At 41.1% G+C, this 19,764-nt stretch overlaps 1 protein-coding gene across 2 annotated transcripts in view; it reads right to left on the bottom strand.

The window, feature by feature from the left end:
* The window catches only part of ncor1 (nuclear receptor corepressor 1), a 69,202-nt gene extending 49,477 nt beyond the window's left edge, over positions 1 to 19,725 (bottom strand). For both annotated transcript variants that reach the window (XM_071525937.1, XM_071525938.1), the window contains exons 1-11: positions 19,610 to 19,725; positions 14,321 to 14,509; positions 10,508 to 10,602; positions 10,145 to 10,352; positions 9,499 to 9,681; positions 8,002 to 8,115; positions 6,653 to 6,709; positions 6,448 to 6,500; positions 5,403 to 5,469; positions 2,656 to 2,828; positions 276 to 366 (exon numbers count right to left, since the gene is read on the bottom strand). In XM_071525937.1, the coding sequence (XP_071382038.1) occupies positions 276 to 366; positions 2,656 to 2,828; positions 5,403 to 5,469; positions 6,448 to 6,500; positions 6,653 to 6,709; positions 8,002 to 8,115; positions 9,499 to 9,681; positions 10,145 to 10,352; positions 10,508 to 10,602; positions 14,321 to 14,431 (1,152 nt within the window). In that variant the 5' untranslated portion in view covers positions 14,432 to 14,509; positions 19,610 to 19,725. The remainder of the gene's footprint in view (positions 1 to 275; positions 367 to 2,655; positions 2,829 to 5,402; positions 5,470 to 6,447; positions 6,501 to 6,652; positions 6,710 to 8,001; positions 8,116 to 9,498; positions 9,682 to 10,144; positions 10,353 to 10,507; positions 10,603 to 14,320; positions 14,510 to 19,609) is intronic.
* Positions 19,726 to 19,764: the final 39 nt, after the last annotated feature.

Below are 19,764 nucleotides of genomic sequence, written 5' to 3'. Positions count from 1 at the left end.
ATTACTACTACTCGTTTTTATTGTAAAGCACTTTGTAACTTTGTTTTTGAAAGGTGCTATATAAATAAAGTTATTATTATTATTATTATAGTCTGTTGATCTGTCAAAGCACAGGAGCAGCTACAGAGCAGCAAGTAGGGATTCAGAGATAATTTGTCAATGGGGATTTTGATGGGGAAATGCCAAGTAAACTGTGACACTTGCTTCTTTTCCCCCAAGTTTGGGGTTTGGCATCTACACTACAACATGTTTTAAGCACTCCTGATAGTACCCACCTCTTGTTCAGAAAGGCCATCTATGATTTCAGAGATCTCATGCTCACTTCTTGCGATGGTGGCAGAAAGGCCAGTTCCTCTTTGGCCAACCCTAAGGAAAATGGAAAAAAGATTAGGGGGTTAGGGAGGATGGCAGTGAAAAATGTTTAAAAATGTCATGTTTCAATTCGCAAAAATCACTGTCTCATTCCAGGTTTGAAGACTAATACAGAAATGGGAGGATTCACTTGTGTGCATTGTAATAGTTGAAGGGAGTTTCTTTGAACATTTGAATAGTTTAGAAGCCAAAAAACTACAATATGAAAAGTCTTTCCACACAAGAAAGTGTAGATATACATACATACATACCCCCCGCCCGACAAACAAAGATTCACCACAGAAATCTTTATACGTGTCCATCTTCATCACCAATTCCAATCATATTTCCAGTCCATGTTTGACTATATTTAATGTTAAGAAATGTTTCTATGAATACAAAAAAGTGAGATCAAGTTTTTCTGCTCTACAGAAAGACAAAGACCAGGTTTGTTGCCTTCATTTCAGAGGGAGCTCATCTTTCAAACTTCTGAGACTTGTTCTCAATTGTTTCTTTCCCAACTAAAGCCAGAGTCAAACTGCTAACATGAGTCAAAATAAAAAGTGGTTTTGAACTTTCCAAGCTGAAAATGTAGACCAGAAGTTATTAAATTCATATTCAAAGCTCTGCCAGTTATCATTGTCCTCATCGGTAATGAATAGGAGAGCTTTTTTTTTTTGACTAGTTATTGCTTGCTTCCTCCTTCATGGTCTAGCAGTCTGCATAAACAGTGCTGACGTGCAAACCCTTACTTTCAGTGAAAGCGCAAAGCGTCAGCGCCAGGAACAACCAGGCGCTGGACCCTGACCTTGTCTCCCACCCTGCCCAGAGGCACAAAGACAGCCAATCTCTAGGACCAAAGTAGGCCACTGCACACCACCTAGTGTCCTCCATTTAGTTGATAGCTGAATAAACATTGTATAAAAAAAAATGAGGCAAGAGACACCGTTAAGGTCTGGGTGTTAAGGTATTTCCTAACCAGAGGTAGGACGGAGAGATTGAGGACTGGAAGGCTACAGTTCATGTCAACATCAGTGATGCATCAAAAAAATTTACTAGAGTGAAGAGTGAAGATGATTTCATCAGGAGCCCCTCCAGCCTTGATCAGTTCACGACATACTGTAGATCCTTGAGTAAATGTTTTGTTTCTTTCTGTCCTATGCACTCAAGGATGACTTTATGATTAAGATATTGCTTTGCAGTTTGATGTGCCGCTAACATGAAAAAAAGACCACTGCTGTCAAAAATAAGCAAAAGCTCATAATCCCCTTTGGGCTTGTGTTTTGGTCCAGTTTGGGAGTTCTCCGGCATGAACTCCCAGGCATGAAAATCTGCTCTGGTGAAGTGGCAAGTGTCAAGCTCAGCATTAAAATTGAAATAAAATATCGCCTATAGAATCCAAATCATTTATTTCTTTGAACTATAAGAAGGCCATGGTAGAGTACTAAATTTAAGTTATGGTGTTTAACATGTACAAGTAAATAGTGCAAATTTAAATAGGAATACAAAAAAGGGATGCCTTCAGATTCACTATGTATGTGATTTTATAGTATGAAGGAGCTTAATAGCCTGAGTAAAGGTGTTATAGAGTCTAGATGTGCTAGATGTCACTGAAACTGTGCTTCATTTTAAAAAGTTATGCAATCCAATTTCAAAAAGCATTCACCCTTTGATTCATTTTTACTGAATTGCCTCACTGGCCATGTTTTGTTCAACATTTTGTAACATATGTAATTCAGAAATTGTCTTTGGATTGTTGTTAAGGGTGTCTAAATTATTTTTTGTCGTACTATTTAACCAAACCCCACCCAACATTCTAGTAAATGTCAACAACTCAACAACTAGTAAATGTTTGCATTCTTTATTTCTCCATTTGTTTGTTTACTTTTATGTTCATATTTACGTTTTCATTTACTGATTTCATTTTTATTTATCGAGTAAAGCACTTTGTAACACAGTTTCAATAAGTGCTCTAAGTTAAGATTGATATTATTATTATGGTTGTTTGATTTTTTTAAATTTTATTCCCAATCTTATTTTTCTAACGTGCACGAAATTATATCAATCTCACATTGGGCCATTTATAAATAATTCTGTAGGTGCAACAAATAGTCAAAGGGGATGAAAATTTTTGACCAACGGTATAAAAGCACATAAAGATTGGCTACACATATCAGATGTTACCCAACTAGTTTTCCACCCATCTGCTGCCAAACCAAGAACCAATCATAGTCAAATCTACACCACTCAACACAGCTACGATGTCACAGTTTTCGCCGACCACAGGTGAGAACCCTGCGTTACCTCTGGAAGCGCTCCTGCTGCTCTCTCTGCTTGCGGATCTCAGGGAACTGCCTCTCGTAGTACTCCCGCGTCCGGCTCTCCTTGGCTTTGCGTCTGGGGTTGTTCTCCATTCGCTCCACCTTCTTCTCCCAAGCCTCCATCAGCTGGTCATAGCGCTGGCAGATCTTCTGTTCCTGTGTACACAGCATGCAAAATGGTCAACAGCTATATCAGGAGTGGGTGTCTGTCACTATGGTAAGGGCCAAAAAAAAAAAAACTCTGGCCAGTGTGACAGGCCAGAAGGTCAAACAACCTTGGATATCGTCTCGCTGATATATGATTTGTGACAACTGCATCTAATAAAAAATGGAAACAGAAGTCTGTATAATTATTTTCAGAGTCTTCAAGGACCCAAATAACCTCTCACATAGTTACATGGTCGTCTTACACCGCTGACTGTAATACTGATTAAAAATACATCTAGAACTTCTGTTGCTATCTGTAAGGCTATTCCACCACTCTGAAGACTTTTGTTGTCAGCATTGTCCTGCATCTGGAGTGACAGAAGTGACTCGCATTGGAAGACAGAAGGGTTACCAAAAATTAACGCTGGTCTGAGATAAACTTCTTATCATACATATGGTGTCATAAAAAATACTAGAACTGATCTCAGATTAGCACTATTTAGATGCAATTTGTACAATGTTCTAATTTCAATTCAAGCAATTGCAAAAATAACACTACAGTTGCAGCATTACTATCTGAAAGACATATACCTTAAACAGATGAAAAATCTGTTTTTAACTTTTGATGTTAAGTTTCTGATGAGGAGATGATAGAGCTCAGTTTGTTGGAGGTAGATGTAAATCGGCAATCGGCTAGCTAGCTACAACGACCAGAGCACATCTCTGTACTATGAGCTGAAGGAGAACACATGAGTGTGTTTTTTTTCTTTTCCACACATCTATCACTCAAATCGCTATTACAGTTTACTTTTGTTTTCACCCATTTTCAAAGATGAACATAATGCTGCTACCAAACTGCACACTGGCTACAGTAACTTCAGTGAACTGGAAGAATGGTTGAGAGAGTATGGGGTTCTGAGCTGAACTGCAGACAGACTCCTCTATGCACCTCAGGAACTGGCTGATTTGTGTGTGTTTGTCTCTGTTTTTCAAGTTGCCAAATTCAGCCCATTACCCTAGGCATTATTTGTTCATATTTAAGATAAGACTATTTTTGTTTCCAAGTAGCTTTCAATAGCAGAAAACCATGCCATCATTTTGTTGCATTAGCTTACTTTTCAATAACTACATGCATGCATGCATGTTCGCATTTGTTTACAATTTGTCTGGTGTAATTCTACAGGAGGCTGGGGAAAATAAACGATCAAAGCACGGACTCAGTTCTTAATGCAAAAAGCCAAAACACTGCAGATGTTGATTAAAAACAAATAAAATAAAATACACACACATCCAGAGACATAAGAGTTAAAATGTTCAGTGGGGAGATGGAAAGAGTCCCGTATGCGGAGGACAATACAGCCTTGTTTCCACTCTCTGCAGCGAGGGCCAAACAATTCACCTTCCTCCTGGCATGGAGCCATGTGCACTCTGCCATTGTTCAGAGTCCAAAAGGTCTGTCTGACCCTGACAGGGAGCAGCCAGAGAAAGGTTGCACTCACTGAGCCATAGCAATACAAAAAAAAAAAGAGGCAAGCGCTTCGACATGGGGTGATTACAGTGTATTTAGCCATGGGCTTCCTGATAAGAAAGAGGAGTCATTTGGCTGGCTTGTTTCTGTGATCTTCTCTTTGAAATAACACTTTGTTCCGTTGCCCATAAACACACGGGAAAGTTCAATTGATCAAGCTTTTAGCACACACAATACATGATACACTTCAACAAACATAATTAGAGGGAATTCAAGGCGTTTCCCATGTATTGTATAGATACAACAGTGCATTGTAAATTAATGGGTTTGACTGCACCCTACAGCTATTCAATTTCTAGAAGCATGGAGACCTAGTAATTACAAGAATCTGAGGTGCTGCAAACTTGACGAATTATATAAATCAGCATTAAATATTTAGTGAAATCCATAAGTATTTAAATCATTGATGTTTTGTATAGATATTTATTACTACTGAAGATGAAATGACAATGACTTTGAGGCTGAAGTGGAGACTGTCGGCTGTAATTTCAGCATATCTTCAGCTATATTAAATGCACATTCAAAGAACCTCTCTTATGCATTGTCCCCTGATTTCACGAGGACAAGAAGTATTAGGACTAAATGAAAATACATTCAACAGAGGAGTCATTATTTAAATATACAGTCAAAAATCATTCAAGTGCAACAACTGGTCTGTATCTGTAACCCATCAACAAACCAGACTCTCAACACTGCACTTCCTCTTGTCGGCCTTTTTGCATTTTCAAGTATTCAAAAATACAAATGTGAAAGCCAGTAAACTTGCAAGCTTTGTAGAATTTATGCAAAGTGCCACAGACTGTGTCAATATAGCTTTAAGTAAATAGGAAAGTTACAACCTGTCAAAGGCTTAAACAATCCCCATAATATTCCAATGGTCAGCTGAGGTCATCTGAGTGCAAACAGAGCTCGGGTGTGGAGCGTTTATTGTCATGGCCTTATCCGTTAGACTGTCCGTGGGTATGGGGTGCGCCTCAATGCTGTGTTCAAAGCATTCACACAAATACCTGGAAGTTCCTTCCCCACCATGCTTCCCTACCAGCAGGGACACTTACCCTTTGTTTACGAGCATGGTTCCTCCTCTTGAAAAACAGAATCAGCTTCTTCCTCATGACTTGGTTGCTGCAAGAGAACAAAATTCATTCAGTCAAATGCAGACGATGCTATGTTAATGTTATGTTATTTGCATTGTCACTGCAGTCTTTATTAACATATTGATGGAACGACTCTCCGTTTTAACCTGAAAGCACGCAACATAATGCATAAAAAGATCATGCCCTGAGGTTTATTCTAGCATTTACCCAGAAAATAACATTCAGCATCAAGGCAAGAGCCAAGGAGTTACACCATACAAGGACAATGCTGGGCTTTATGAATCCAGACAAATGCTTCCAACAAGTTCAAGACTACCTCAGCAGATTAGAAAATTCTTTGAGGTAGCTAACTTAATTTCCTTTCCAAAACCAAGAAAAATCATCACGGCCTGTTTCATTGTTTATTTGCACTACAGCAGGCACAAAACTTACGACTGGGAACTTTTTTTGTTTGCACATGATGGCGGCCGCGGGGGAAAGAACACTCGGACAGTTGACCCTGACAGTGTGGTCAGTACAGCGTAGTCACACAGAGGTGGCCTCTGTCCTGATAAAAGGCTGAACCAGATGGGCCACTCTCATGGTGCATGCTGATAAGGGCTTCAACCTAGACAGCCTGGCCTTCAACCCCACCACACCCCTGCCTTAAACACACACACACACACACACACACACAGACAGACAGACAGACAGACACACATGCACACAGACACACCTTTTACTTCCTTTCTCAATCCCTCTCCTTGGTGTCAGTAGGGCAAACCAAACGGGTGACTCAGCTATGAGATTAGACAGAGAATTATCAGCTGGGTTTATCTGGATGAGGTCGATGCCATCCCCAACCCCCTTCCCCTCTCCTCCCTTCCCCTCCCCTCCCCCCAACACTTCCCTCAGCTGAGAAGCCTCTTATCCTGTTAGTGTTGTATGTCCTGTGCACTGTTCTTACGTTATGCAAAGCCTACAGATGTTCATGAAACGCTGCTATGGAACCAAAGTCGATACTCACGTCTTGATGTTGTCATGGTACACCTTTGTGTCCGACGGCTGATTGTACAACGGCTAAGAAGGAAAAAAAAAGGCAGAGCAGTGGATTAATGATTAGCTATTATGCAAGCAGTAATATCTAACTTGCTACTGAGCTAAGCATCATTTCTTCCTCAAACCTCGCACAGGGAAAATGAACAACTATTATTAACCACCGAATCACGTACCAGCTCAACCTTGGGACCGAGACCTTCCAGTATTTTATGGGCCTCTTCAGCTTTTTTCTGGGAAAATGAATAAGAATGGATTAGAGAGGCAATAGAAAGAATTAGGTACTTGTAAACCAAAACAATCAAAACTTCATTGGTAAATTAGTACATTATCTCACAGTTTGATACAGGGGTTCATATGTTGATATCTTGACTACTAGGCCTAATAAAAGCAAAGGTACAATGCTATTTTAACACATTTAAAGACAATTATTTTTCTGCATAGCACATGACTGAAGATCAATACAATATTTAAGTTTGTGTTAATGTTAATATAATATTTATGAGAAATTTTGATTGGCTGCAGCATAAAAGAGAGCTTCAATTAACAATGTACCTAAAATGGGGCCATGTGCTGTAAACAAAGTTTAAGTGAACTTTATGAACTTTATGAACTGAATTTAGCTTCCACACTGTACTGATCAGGAATGCAAAATATCAAGGGAGAAAAAAAAAGCAGGAAAAACATGGACTCCCAATAAAAATGAATAATGTCCTGCAAAATAAATCAAATCCCTGCTTGATCATTTTCAGGTGTATTTGATTTGATCTCGGAGCATGAGCTTCTGCAATTGCTACATTAAAAACCGAGCAGCTGCACCTGTCTGAATGGAGCGATACATGATACAAGAAAAAAACTGAGAGAAGAATGTTCCTGCTGCTCTCCTTGATCACAGCGGACTATCTGCTCTGCAAGAACAATCTTGAATAACTCTTTATCTCCTCTTTTCATAAGCCTCTACCTACAGACTGAGACAGGTAACCAAGGCTGCGAGATTGAATGCCGAAAGGGTTAATGGCTGACTGGGAAGGAAGGCCTGCCACAACACTGTCTGACAGACAGTGACCCACACACACACACACACTATTCCGTTGAAATACAGATAATGAAGTCTGCCTCTCCACTTGCTTTTTGTTAGACCAACATTTTAAATATTGATGAATTCTTAATGGGCCCACTGATTTAAAAAAGGTTAAATTAAACAAAAAAATAAACAAAAAAATGTGAGAAACGTGAGAAATCCGTGACAAACACACACTGAACTCAAGATGAGTTGCTCTCACACACATACATACACAAAACGGTCTTCTAAATTGACGTCATCGCAGACGCACTTGAATATTATTTCTGAAAATTAAAATATTGCTCTGCCAAATTGACTACTTCCGACTTGAAGTGCATAGAGTACATCTAAAGAAAAAGAAAAAGAATGGCTTAAAATGGTAAAGAGCCTAAATAAAATAACTAAGGACAGCTGAAGACTTGTGATGCTTGTTGGTGGTGTGTTCTGAAGCAGACGACCAACCCTGTTCTCATCGTAGATGATCTGGACGATGCTGCGGTGCTTGTGCTCCACCGGGGGAGGGGTCACTGGCTTTTCTGGCTCCACTGGCTTTGCCGCTTCCTCCTCCAGTTGTTGCTAAGAGACAACACCAACACAAAACATTTTGAGCCAACAGCAAAGACACACAAATGGCACACAGAAAAAAAAAACTTGGGAAGCTTCCTTTCTTCCATAAATCACCCAATTACAAACTGTGCATGGTTTTCATCTGTATGAATTTTACATCCGCAGCAAATGGTGACTGGGAGGAAAACTCAGCTCCATCTGCACTGTGTTGCTCTGATCCCAGCTTTTGATATCTGAGGCCCATGCTGGCGTTATCAGATTATTCACTACCCACTTGTTCAGGCTTAGCTTTGCTTTGACAGAACTGCAGGTTTCTGCCACTGGGGCCATGCTGGCTGACAGACAGCTGAACTGGTGGGTGAGTGTTTACAAGTTAAAGGTTATGTAAACTACCAGGTTACAGGGACAAGATTAGGAGCTCCTGAAATACCTCAAATAAACAAATAAATCCTTGAAAATCTTGGTAAAAGCGGTCTAGAAAACCTTGCAGAAAATCATGTCTCTCCCAGCCAAGCTCAGCTTACATTCCTATCTAATGAGACGGAATTCCAAAAAGATATCAGGAGAAAAACAGCCACCAAAAAGCTTAAAAAACAAGCTCATGCTCCCTTCAAGGGGAGGTCAAGACAGGAAGATGGGATTGATAGAGCAAATAAGCCTTCAGCTATAGAAATTAATCTTTTTCTGGGAGCAGCTAATTGGGAGCAGACATAGATGGGCACAAGCTTGCTGAGCTACACACCTATATAAGCATTTTACAGCTCAGGAGATTTGTCTTCAAACGGTGCTGGTGCAGACAGGGGGCAACCTGTGGCTCTGTGTGCTGATTAAAGGCCCTCGCTGAGAGGACTGGCCAGCCTGTAGGGCTTAGCTGGAGCCCCCTCACTAACACTGAAGAGAGACCGCTTTCACACAAGCACAACACCAGAGCAAAGACTGAAAAACAACTTTCTCAAGAGGTTAAAGAGGTCCGAAGATTGCTGGAAAACAATCAGACTAGGGATGAATTTTTAAGTTCGGTTATGCGCTAGAGTTTATGAGATCGCACCGCTGTGCAACCAACACTTGGCCTGAAAGTGGCTGTTATGCCTCTCCTGAACACTTCCATATCTGTTTTTAAAGATCTGACTTGCAGCCAGACCAGTTACTTCAAGCATCTTGGCGTGATTGGATAATAAAATTCACAATACAAAATGGATAGTTCCCAGTCCTCACTTCTGATTGGCTGAGTCACGTACAAAGTTGTTGCAAAATACCCAATAACCACAAACCTGTGACTGTATTGCTGTTAATTTAAATACTGTTATGATGTCAAAAACTAGGACAATAAGGCCCAGGTTGAAAATAACCAGCATTATCCTTTAAGAGAAAAATGCTCTCTAGGTAACCAACCTGCTTCTTCTTCAGTTTGAAGATCTGCTGCTCCACTTTAGCGATCTCTCGGTCCACGCGGTCCATACTCTGGATCAGCTCTTCCTTAGACAGCTTGGAAGGAGAAGTGTCCTGCTCCTCCCCCATGTGTAGCCCTGGTCCTCCTGGGGACGAGGACTCCACTTTGACGGTGAATTGAGACTCCTGCCGCAAACAAAATGGTTCATTCAGCTGGCAAAACCTAGCAAGCAAAGATTCTGTATGGTCCCACAGCACATTTTGTGGTCTTGCTAAAACGCATCTGTGGCAGGGTTGTGAATTCTTTTGGTAGATGGTATACATTAAAAAGAAAAGAAAAATCACGACCACAACCAGATGCTGACATGAGAAGTCAAAGAGAGTAGACAGTAGTTTTCTGAATACGATGGAGGATTTTTTTTAATTCACAGCTAAGGTGTGAAGATTTATAGTTGCAATTAAATTTTCACAATAATACAAATTTTACTTCCTTTCATCAAGTAAATACTGCTCAATAAACAACAGCCATGACTTATAGAGAATGATTTTCTCAAACATTGTAAACTGTGATAAAGTCTGATGCCTCTTGGAAAAGAAAAATGATTGAGACCAATGACTTCTCAGTTTGAGTAAGAGAGGCAAGGCCCACCTTCTTGACCTCCACAGTGGCTCTTAGGCTGTCCTGGACTGTATGGGGCAGGGGTAGGACAATACCCCCGGCAGTGGGAGGGGTGCGGGTGATGTGGGCCTCGGAGACAGTCTCCATGCGAGGGCGTTTAGTCTCCAAGGCCTCGTGCTCGGGCTGGGCGGTGACGGAGTGGAACTGCTGTTCGTAGCCATGGCGTCTCTCTGGAGGCCTGGGGAGAACGGAGGTAAACAAGTGCTCAGATATACAGAGAATCTAGATGGTGAGAATGTGGATGTAGTCACCCACGTCACCCAGTACCATCTGTCAGATATTCGGCATCGCTTCAGACTGGGACAGGCCAGGTGAATGAAGTGAGGCTCTTACCTTTCAGTTCCTGGGTGGAATTCAGACAACAAAGACGGTCTCCTCCGACCCTGCGGATCCTGCATGTGAGTCCGATAGTCTGGGACGGTGAACTCCTGAAGGCAAAGACCACAGGCACACACACACACACACACACACACACACACACACACACACACACACACACACACACACACACACACACACACACACACACACACACACACACACACACACACACACACACACACACACACACACACACACACACACACACACACACACACACACACACACACACACACACACACACACACACACACACACACACACACACACACACACACACACACACACACACACACACACACACACCATTGACACAAAGCAATGTGCAAGTCTGCAAATCGTTGATGGGAACAAGTGGAGTCTAGTCAAATATAATATGGTGAGTTACGGCAAAACTACCATTAATACAAAGCACTTCAGGGTGTGGCAACCAAATCATGCTTATAGGTACTGTTGATCCAGTCAGCTCCCTAAACATCAAGCATCTTATTATTCAATGACCAATGAAATCATTGAAGCCAGTGGCATTGCTCTTATGCGGCAAACTACAAAAACATGTTCTGTTGCTGTCAAGTAAATTGATTAAAACCTGTTTAACACTCAAAAGCTTCTATCAGAAAGCTATTAGGCATAGAACACAAAAATGCTATCAGCACATTGCGACCTGCAAACAAACCTGAGCAAGCAAATGCAGTTAGAGGAAACATTTCCAAACTCCAGGTTTTTGTCCCAGATTTAAGCAAACAGTCCAAATGCCCAGAAATGTACCACAGACAGTTTTCTGTGTAAGTAAGCTTCTAAGAAGTGTGTCATCAAAAGTGGCCAACAAACATTATACAACCTTCACGATAGGCAAATGGAAATGCAATTGGAAAGTGTGCCAGGTGAAAATCTATGCAAGCCTTGTTTTGCAATTATCTCTGAATTTCCTCCCATATTGCCCTCTAAGGCATTCAAATATTTAATACAAACAAATTCTTGTTAGTCCCCTTCACTTCTTTAAATTGCTTGACTGTTGTGCTTTACTGCAAGAAATTCTCAACCCCAGCACACAGCAGGCTGCATAGCATTACCTTAAATGAAGCACTATCAATGGCAATGGTAATAGACTGCAGTAAAGATTAGAAACTCTAGTACACAGCTCCAAAATGCAACCATTTGGTCGCATTTAGTGACAGTATTTCTTGTGCAGTGCCGCTAATGTTTTTTTAAACCACCCAAACCAAAATCACATAGAAAAATCTAATCAGTCTTCTAACTTGTAACTTCTAAAATGGAAAATCACATGTTAATGGCCCCCCATCTTTCATCTGACCAGAGGGAAGCTCACAAGAGATCACTGCCTTAAAAATGTCTCCTTGGAAAATATTCCTCAAATTTGGCTCTAAGAGAATAACTGAACAAGGCCATACTGACTACTAACATTTTTTATAATTAATATGCATACAATCATAATTGTAGCCCTCTCAAGAACCAAACTTTAAAATATGCTTATTTACACTGGCTTTTTATAGAGAATAGTTTTTTCCGATGGTGCAGGTAGAGCACCCATAGCACCTCCTGTCAGCTTGTTGTGTTGCTGCAGTGAGGCACTGTGCCACAGTGTTACGTACACCTGTGAAATACACCACTGGTTTACTGGCATGAAAATACAGAGAGCTGGCTAGCATGCAAACCACAGCTCAATATTGTGTTCTTTGGAGCATTTGTCATTTACCAGGCAAGTTACACTGACTTTTCACTTGTCAGAGAGTAGATTCAACTTGTCCAAATAAGACAACATGTGTTTCACTGCTTATATGACTATGCATTTTCAGTTGATGTATTCTCTGATTAGGCCATAACACACTGTCTTGTGTCTACATATCCAACTTGTTTTGTGACTTCATGGTTTTTCAGTATCAATGAGGCCCTTTAAGTTTAGGCTAGATGGAGAAATGTTTTGCAATTTTCAGTAGCGTTGTTTTCTGTGCAGTGTGTGATGCCACCCTCAGTTTTTGCTTTCTCCACCTCCTTTTACATATTTAAAAGATGGGACAGTGCAGTTTAACAGTTGGCACAAAGAGAAGAGGAGTGGAGGAGTTAGCTGAGAATCATGTTTTTGACATCACCCTAAGACACAAATTTTACCACCGCTAGGATGTGACAAGCTAATTTTCTACAAATAGACATAAACAACTTTTCCTCTCAAAAAAGATCAAAGCAAATTATTCCATTGAGAAGAAGAATACTTGAAAAGAAGACTGCAAAGAGTTGCAGTGCTACCACAACATTCATCACAGAACAAGCATAACACTCGTCTTGAATCTCAAGTCAACTTGGCATTACAGCCTCACCCGTATACTGCATAAAATCTTGTGTCTGTAGGTAATCATTAGTACAAACAAATTATCGAACAAGTGTCCAATTAGCTGACTTGAATTCATGCAAGTCATCTGAAAGTTAAAGTACAGTGTAAACATCGGCCGTTTTCCATGCGTGTCTGTTTTGGTTTCCTGCCTCTAATAAGGTGCACTTGTGAAAGCAAACAGCTTATGCTGTGCACGTTGCTGGTTTGTGTACATCAAGGTCTGGGCAAAACTGTACAACTGTATTTAATTTGAAATACATTTAGACTTTTGAGCATGGCAGCATTTGGCATAATCATAACAAATTTCACTTGCAGGGCTGGGTATCGGTACTCGATACCTTTAAGGTATCGACCGAAATAACCCAGTACCAAGTATTATCGAAACTTCTCCAGTCAAACAATACCTGCATTCAATACTTTTTGTACACAGAAAAAAATGACTATTTGTATGGTTTTGCTCGCAGCCAATCACCACAAGCATTCTTCGATTTAATGCGACGTGTGATTGGCCCACTACCTCAGCAGCTACAACTAGGGCTGGGCGATTATTCAATATTATCGTTTATCGTCTTTCAGTGGAATCATATCGTGATGATATGAAGATATTTTGACATCATGACACACATTTCTGCTGTCTAAATTGATGATGACAAGCAAATTTTACTTAAAAACTCTGATAAACTGAGGTATGGTAGGAATATTATTTGAATATTTCTGTTTTGTTTGACACCACACCTAACATTGCCATTCGGATCAATGAGATGAACATTAATTCTATTATTTAACGTGATTTTGCATACATGAACCATATCGTGATATATATTGATATCGAGAAAAATCCTTATGATTATCATGATATTGATTTCAACCATATCGCCCAGCCCTAGCTACAACCCATACAGCCTGTGGTGAAGTCGAGCGTGGTGTATGTGATGGAGTTGGCAGTTCAGCGTGCCGAGATGCCACCAAAACGGAAAGAAAAAGGTATCGAATGAAGTACTCTATTGGTATCGATATCATTTTATGGGTACTGGTATTGGTACTGGTATCGTAATTTTTTAAACGATACCCAGCCCTACCAAACAGACAAAGCTGTTGCCTCGAACCCTTCATGTCAAGCCCTGTGCACAACAGCAGAACGGCTCAAGCAAAAATCCAGCCTTCATAGTTCAAATTAGAGCCGTCTGTCACTCATAAGAATGTATTTGCATATTCACTCTGATACCATACGGTAAAGTCAACATACAAAGCATAGTATACAGCAGCATACAACAGCATTAAGAGTGTTGGACCACTGAGCAAACAAGACAAATACATGAGACACGAGTGCGGCTCACGAGTGTCACGACCGAACAAGGCTGTTGCCTCTAGTTGCATATTGCTTGCAGTGCAACAGTGCAGAGGGAAGGCTTTACCTGTTGGTGGCGTGTGGTGCTGAAGGTGTACTGGACAGAGTGTGGTGGATATCGGCTCTGCTCGCTGCTGAAGCTCCCCTGGCTGGGGGGGTAGCCCGAGCTACTGGACATCCTGGCTCAGGGGAAGCGGGCTGCTGCTGCTTCACGGATCAGGGATTCAGCTGGACCATGGTTGGAGACCCAAACCACCTGCGGCAAGACAGGAAAAAAAAAATTAAGATACTCAAGTGGAGATATCAGAGCCTCTTAAATGTCTTTTTACACGAGTAATCAGTTAGGATGAAAAGAATGAGCCAGCTAAGATGAAATCAATGCACAAAGTAAGCTAGAATGAAAACAACAGCTAGTATTTGAAAAAGACATTACACCACTCGTCTTTGCCCATTCTGAGTGTGAGCTACTGCTGCAGCATCAGATACAACATGCAGAGATTATCACGGACCATATTAGTATTACCGTCACTATCAGTGAGTCAGTCAATCACTTCACAAAGGATTATGTCCTATTGTTGTAGACCATGATTAGGCTACTTACCTCTGTCGTGTTTTAGCCATCTAATTAGACTGGTTGCTCCTTTTAAACTAAGATTCTTAGAGGAATACACCTTTTTTTTTTTAAAAACATGAATACATAAAAAAGCTCACTGATAAACTTTAAGAGCTTTTGAGATAAGCTAACTTGTGTGGTCCACTAAACAGAGTGAATGAGTTAGTAGGCACTAAATAAATACTGGACACACAGAGGTGAGAGTTCTAAAAATCTTATTTGATCTTATTAGCTGATTTGCCAAAAAAGTCAGTATGGTCCTTTAACTATTATCACTCCCAGTTCTGTCAAATAGTGTCAAGTCAGCCCTGTATTTCCATGCTGGTGAATACGAAACCCAATGCATTGCCCTGCTGTTGTTACCTCTGGTTGCTACGGTAGCTACCAAGGTTAAGATCAAAGCCAAAAACTCCAAGGGCCCTATCTTACACCCGGCACAAAGCGCAGAGCAAGTGTCATTGGCTAGTTTCCAACCGACGCAGTTGTCATTTTCATGCCCAGCGCCCACGTTGTTTAAATAGCAAATGTACTTGCGCCCATCTTTGCGCCCATGGGCGTGTTGATCTTAAAATGAGGTGTGGTCAGGCACATTGTCGGCGCATTGATATCTTGAGGCAGCAGAAAGTGACTGCGCCATTGACCAACAAAAACCTGGTCTAAAGTCAATGGCGCAGTATTTTCCTGCTATTTAAAGGGCGCATTATTAAGACAGTAAGATGTCTCGCTCTCTCTCTCAAATAGTAAAGGCCTTTTCAGAATTGTACAAAAAAAACTTTTTTTTTTAAATTTTCTCTCTGCAACATACCCACAAATTATACCAGTATGACGGGCTACAGGGTGTTGGTAGACAGATGTGAAGTCTCCCCCTCTCCTCCTCCTCCTTTCTTCCACTGACCGACTCAGCGCAATCAAAACTCCATGTAAAGTAATTTCACACATATGATTGCATACCTTTAGAATAACAGTGTGATGAGACAGAGCTTCTGGACATGAAACGTGAGATATTCTGTCTGTGGATAAACTGAAAGATTAATTGCGCAATATTGTGCTTCTGTATTTCCATGGGACATCCGTGCGTAAAGCACGTCCCCAAAAGGATTTAATGGACAGAGCTCATTATATATCTACAAATATTTCACATTTAGCAAATGTTATCCATACTGGTTATTTCCTATGATTTAACACTATATAACACTGTATGGTCGGCTGTAGGAAACGTGAGCTGGGCGCTGCGTTAAGGCGCATTCCAAGGATTCCATGCAGTAAATTCACGATGATTGAAAGAGCCTGTCATGTTTTTTTTAAATACCTTACAGTTCGTTATTGTTTTATCATTTAATTGCTCAGTTCTTTGTGCCGTTTTGTTGCTCAAGCCGGTTTGGCAATGTGACTGTAATATTTAATATATTGAAGTAATGGCTACACCTCCATTTCCCCGTATATATTGTATTTTAGAAATTCTGAATTTCTAAGGCGTAGGCATTACTTCAATATACACAGATGCTGATTTCGTTGCGATGTTTTTTTTCCAAAGATGAAGTTTTAAGGTAGGCTGTGGTGTTTTTCCCTATACGCTACATTAGGTTACTGATGCGGTCTGTTGGTCTTTGCTTGGCTGCAGAAGCCTGTAGTCCAGACAAAAGCTGAGTGATCTGCCATTTAAATAGCAATGCACCAAGGTGCAAGCGCACCTGGCTTTTAAAGGGAATGGGAGATGACACTCTGATTGGTTGAGTTCATGTTACGCCCAAAACATACCTATGATTAATTAAGGGACTTAGTACAACCCCTTTGCGCCTTGCGCCTTATTTTGCGCCCAGATTATGCGCCGTTAGCTAGCAAAAGTGGACTTGGACACGCCCTAAATGCACTTGTGCCATGCGCTTTAGACCATGCGCTACAGATCGTTTAAATAGGGCCCCAATACTCTTAACTCTTGGAAGAGCACTTTAACTTGGGAGAAGATCAATTAAAGTCAAGGCTTTTACACCAAAGGTCCAGGCCAAGGATTTTATGCATGCACTACACTGAAACAATTGCTTCTTAAAAGAAGCAAAACACAACTTTGAGCCATAATTTGCAGCTGCAGCACCAGAAATCACCCAAACAATCTCTGTGGGTGGGAGGAACAAGGTGGAACCAGGATGCAGAGTGACATGTCTGATCTCTAAAAGGCAAACTTCCACCCAACATCACAGTAAATTGTGAGTGAATTACTAGAGTGACTAATAGATTTAGTAGGACTGCAAATGTTTTGTCTGATTCCTTTAAGGGCTACAAAAACATGCTCTCAAAGCAAAACACATAGAATTTAAAAAATGAAGGTTTCAATTCGTTGGTTTTGCAACATAGGCAGATGGATTTTCTTTCAATTTTAGCTTCAAATGCCCCCACACTGTCTTTTGTCATTCTTTGCCAGGACCCAGCTTACATCTGTGTTCTGCTGGCTCTGTCATCTTTATTCTAGGTCCGCAAGATTAGCCTAACTGCATTACTCCCATGCCAAGATATTATGAGGCTAACTGCATGGTTGGAAAAGCTACAGTCATTGCCACCATAACTAGGGTGGGAAACTATTTTTTTAATCCGCAAGCCACAGAGTTTGGTGGGTCTGAGAAATCAAGAGCCACTTTTACAATTTCAGCCATAGCCAATATTTACCAGTGTTTGCAGCAGCACCTTGGGCTTTGAGCCAAATAAGGAGGAAGAACAAACCAGTTTAGATGAAGCAACATGTCACTTTCAGGAAATAAGTATCAAAATGAAATCAAAACAAAGACAGAAATTAGAAGAACACTTCCTCTACTCTTTGCTAAACCCAGAGCATCCAGCAGCAGCACTTCAACTGCCTCAAAATATTAAACCTCCAGCCAACTTCAAAGTGTAGGCTAATGTAGCCTTGGCGGAGTTTCCTATAGCTGCAGTTACTATAGGCATGGTGCACTTCTCGTTTTCAAAACCTCCCACGTGACTGCTACCTTTATGAAATCTACAGTCCTCGTGTCATGTAAGACGAGTTTCAATAACACTGCATTCACATTGCAATGCTAACTATACAGGAAGAAGACACTTTTCAATGGCTCGACACACGTCTACAGCGAATGTGACCCTATGCTGTTATTGTGATGTAGGGATTGTACCGTTTAATCATTTTTCCAGATTCTAGCAAAATCCATGAAATTGATGGAAGATTAAAAAAAAATATGCTGGAAAATGAGACAGTTGGCAGGTACTGTGAGGTGATGAATAGATATTTTTCCGTACAGTTCATAATCAGTGCAACAGGAAACAAAAGGTATTGCATTGGTGCTACTGTGCTGGAGAGGATCTGTTATCTTTACCGTGAGATCCTGCTACTGTCCCTGAGTCTGGGGCGGCAGGGTTGCCCAGTGGTTAGAGAGACTGTCCTTACAGGTATAAGGACTATCAACCCAGGCTCAAGCCTTGTCTACCCTGCTGAAGTGTCCTTGAGTAAGACACTGAATCCCTACCAGCTCCAGGAGTGCTGCTGTTCTGTAGCTGACCCTGACCTTTGACCTCGCTGTTGGGGGGGGGGGGGGGCAAGAGAGAACATAAGTTTCCTACAGGGATCAGTAACATATCACTTAATATAAATCATTATAAACATTATTATTTACTGAGCATGCTTGCTGAAGATACTGGGCCTTACTGACAAGTGGCTGGCTTGCAAGACACAGTGGGAGGGTCTGACTCGTAAGGCTGAGAAAAATGCACTGAGGCAGAGTTCAATGGTCTGTAACTATAAGGGAGGGTTGCTTTTTTATCGAATCAGTTCATTAATAAGGAATTATCCTTACAGTAGAATACTCGATTACCAAAAGAAAGCAATGGTTGCAGCCTAGTGAGTGATCTGGCCAGCCATAACTTGTCTCCAGGCTCGTCTGCCTGCCTTCGTCACAACTTGAACTGAGCTGAAAATGATGATGGAAATCATTTATCTGACCTTGTCGAAGGGAAGTTTGAGCTGTGTCCTTTTCCCATCAAGTTTAGCCAATGCATTTAGGTCGATGCCTTGTTTTTACACTTAATGGCGTTACAGTAAGACATAAGCTTGAGTGTCTACAGCAAATACGCTTCTGGGTGTTCCCCGACCTACATTATCACAATAAAAGAATCTTTAAATAATAATTGCCGACGTGATTTTAGCTATACTTAGCAGTAGTGGCGTGCTTTTACATTTCATGAGACTGCCTTTGTCAGCTTCCATCGTTTTACAGTGAAACTATTAGTGAAGTTAAATTTAGAAACCATTTAGGGTGGTCTCTCTGATCCCTTCCCTGTAACGATAGGTAGCCATGGTCTTCTACATGGCCCCAAACAGACCCTAGCCTAGGACCTGAGACACACTGCTGCTGCTACGTTGTTATTGTTGCCTTTTAACACCATGCTGTCATGAAACGCAACTAGATTTGAAGCTTGAATTGGGGGATGGGTCTCTTTCCACAACAGATAGCCTTTTCCGGAAATGTACCAAAACATGCATGATAACAAACGCCGACTTAAAAATAAATGCAACGTTAGCACCTCGATGTATGAACCCGACGTTTAGGATGTTGTTGTTGTTGCTAGCTAGCTAACTTAGCATGTATTTCACCTTTGAATTCTCAACCACGTCGCCATCTTGCAAGGCAGATTTTCAGCGTAGACTGGGGCGCTTTAATAGCGTTCAAACAGGTCAAATTAGACGTGTTGTTTTGATGCAGATAGGCAATTTACACTCACCTCATATTCAGAAAATGGAGCGACGGAAATGAAACGTATCCCTAGGTAGAAAGATGTGTCAATTGTTGATTGTAAATCCGCGGGTTACGGACTGTGGACGACTGGGCAGACTGAAGGCTGCGCCGCATTTGTCTCTCGATGTCCTGATAGGACAA

The sequence above is a fragment of the Centroberyx affinis genome, unplaced genomic scaffold (assembly GCF_046629955.1).
Source record: "Centroberyx affinis isolate AG114_WGS23_722 - 3 ecotype Tasmania unplaced genomic scaffold, CSIRO-AGI_Caff_v1 ptg001368l_1, whole genome shotgun sequence".
Classification (NCBI taxonomy): Eukaryota; Metazoa; Chordata; class Actinopteri; order Beryciformes; family Berycidae; genus Centroberyx; species Centroberyx affinis.
Note: the sequence above shows the minus strand (reverse complement) of the source record. Positions and strands in the feature narration are given on the sequence as shown.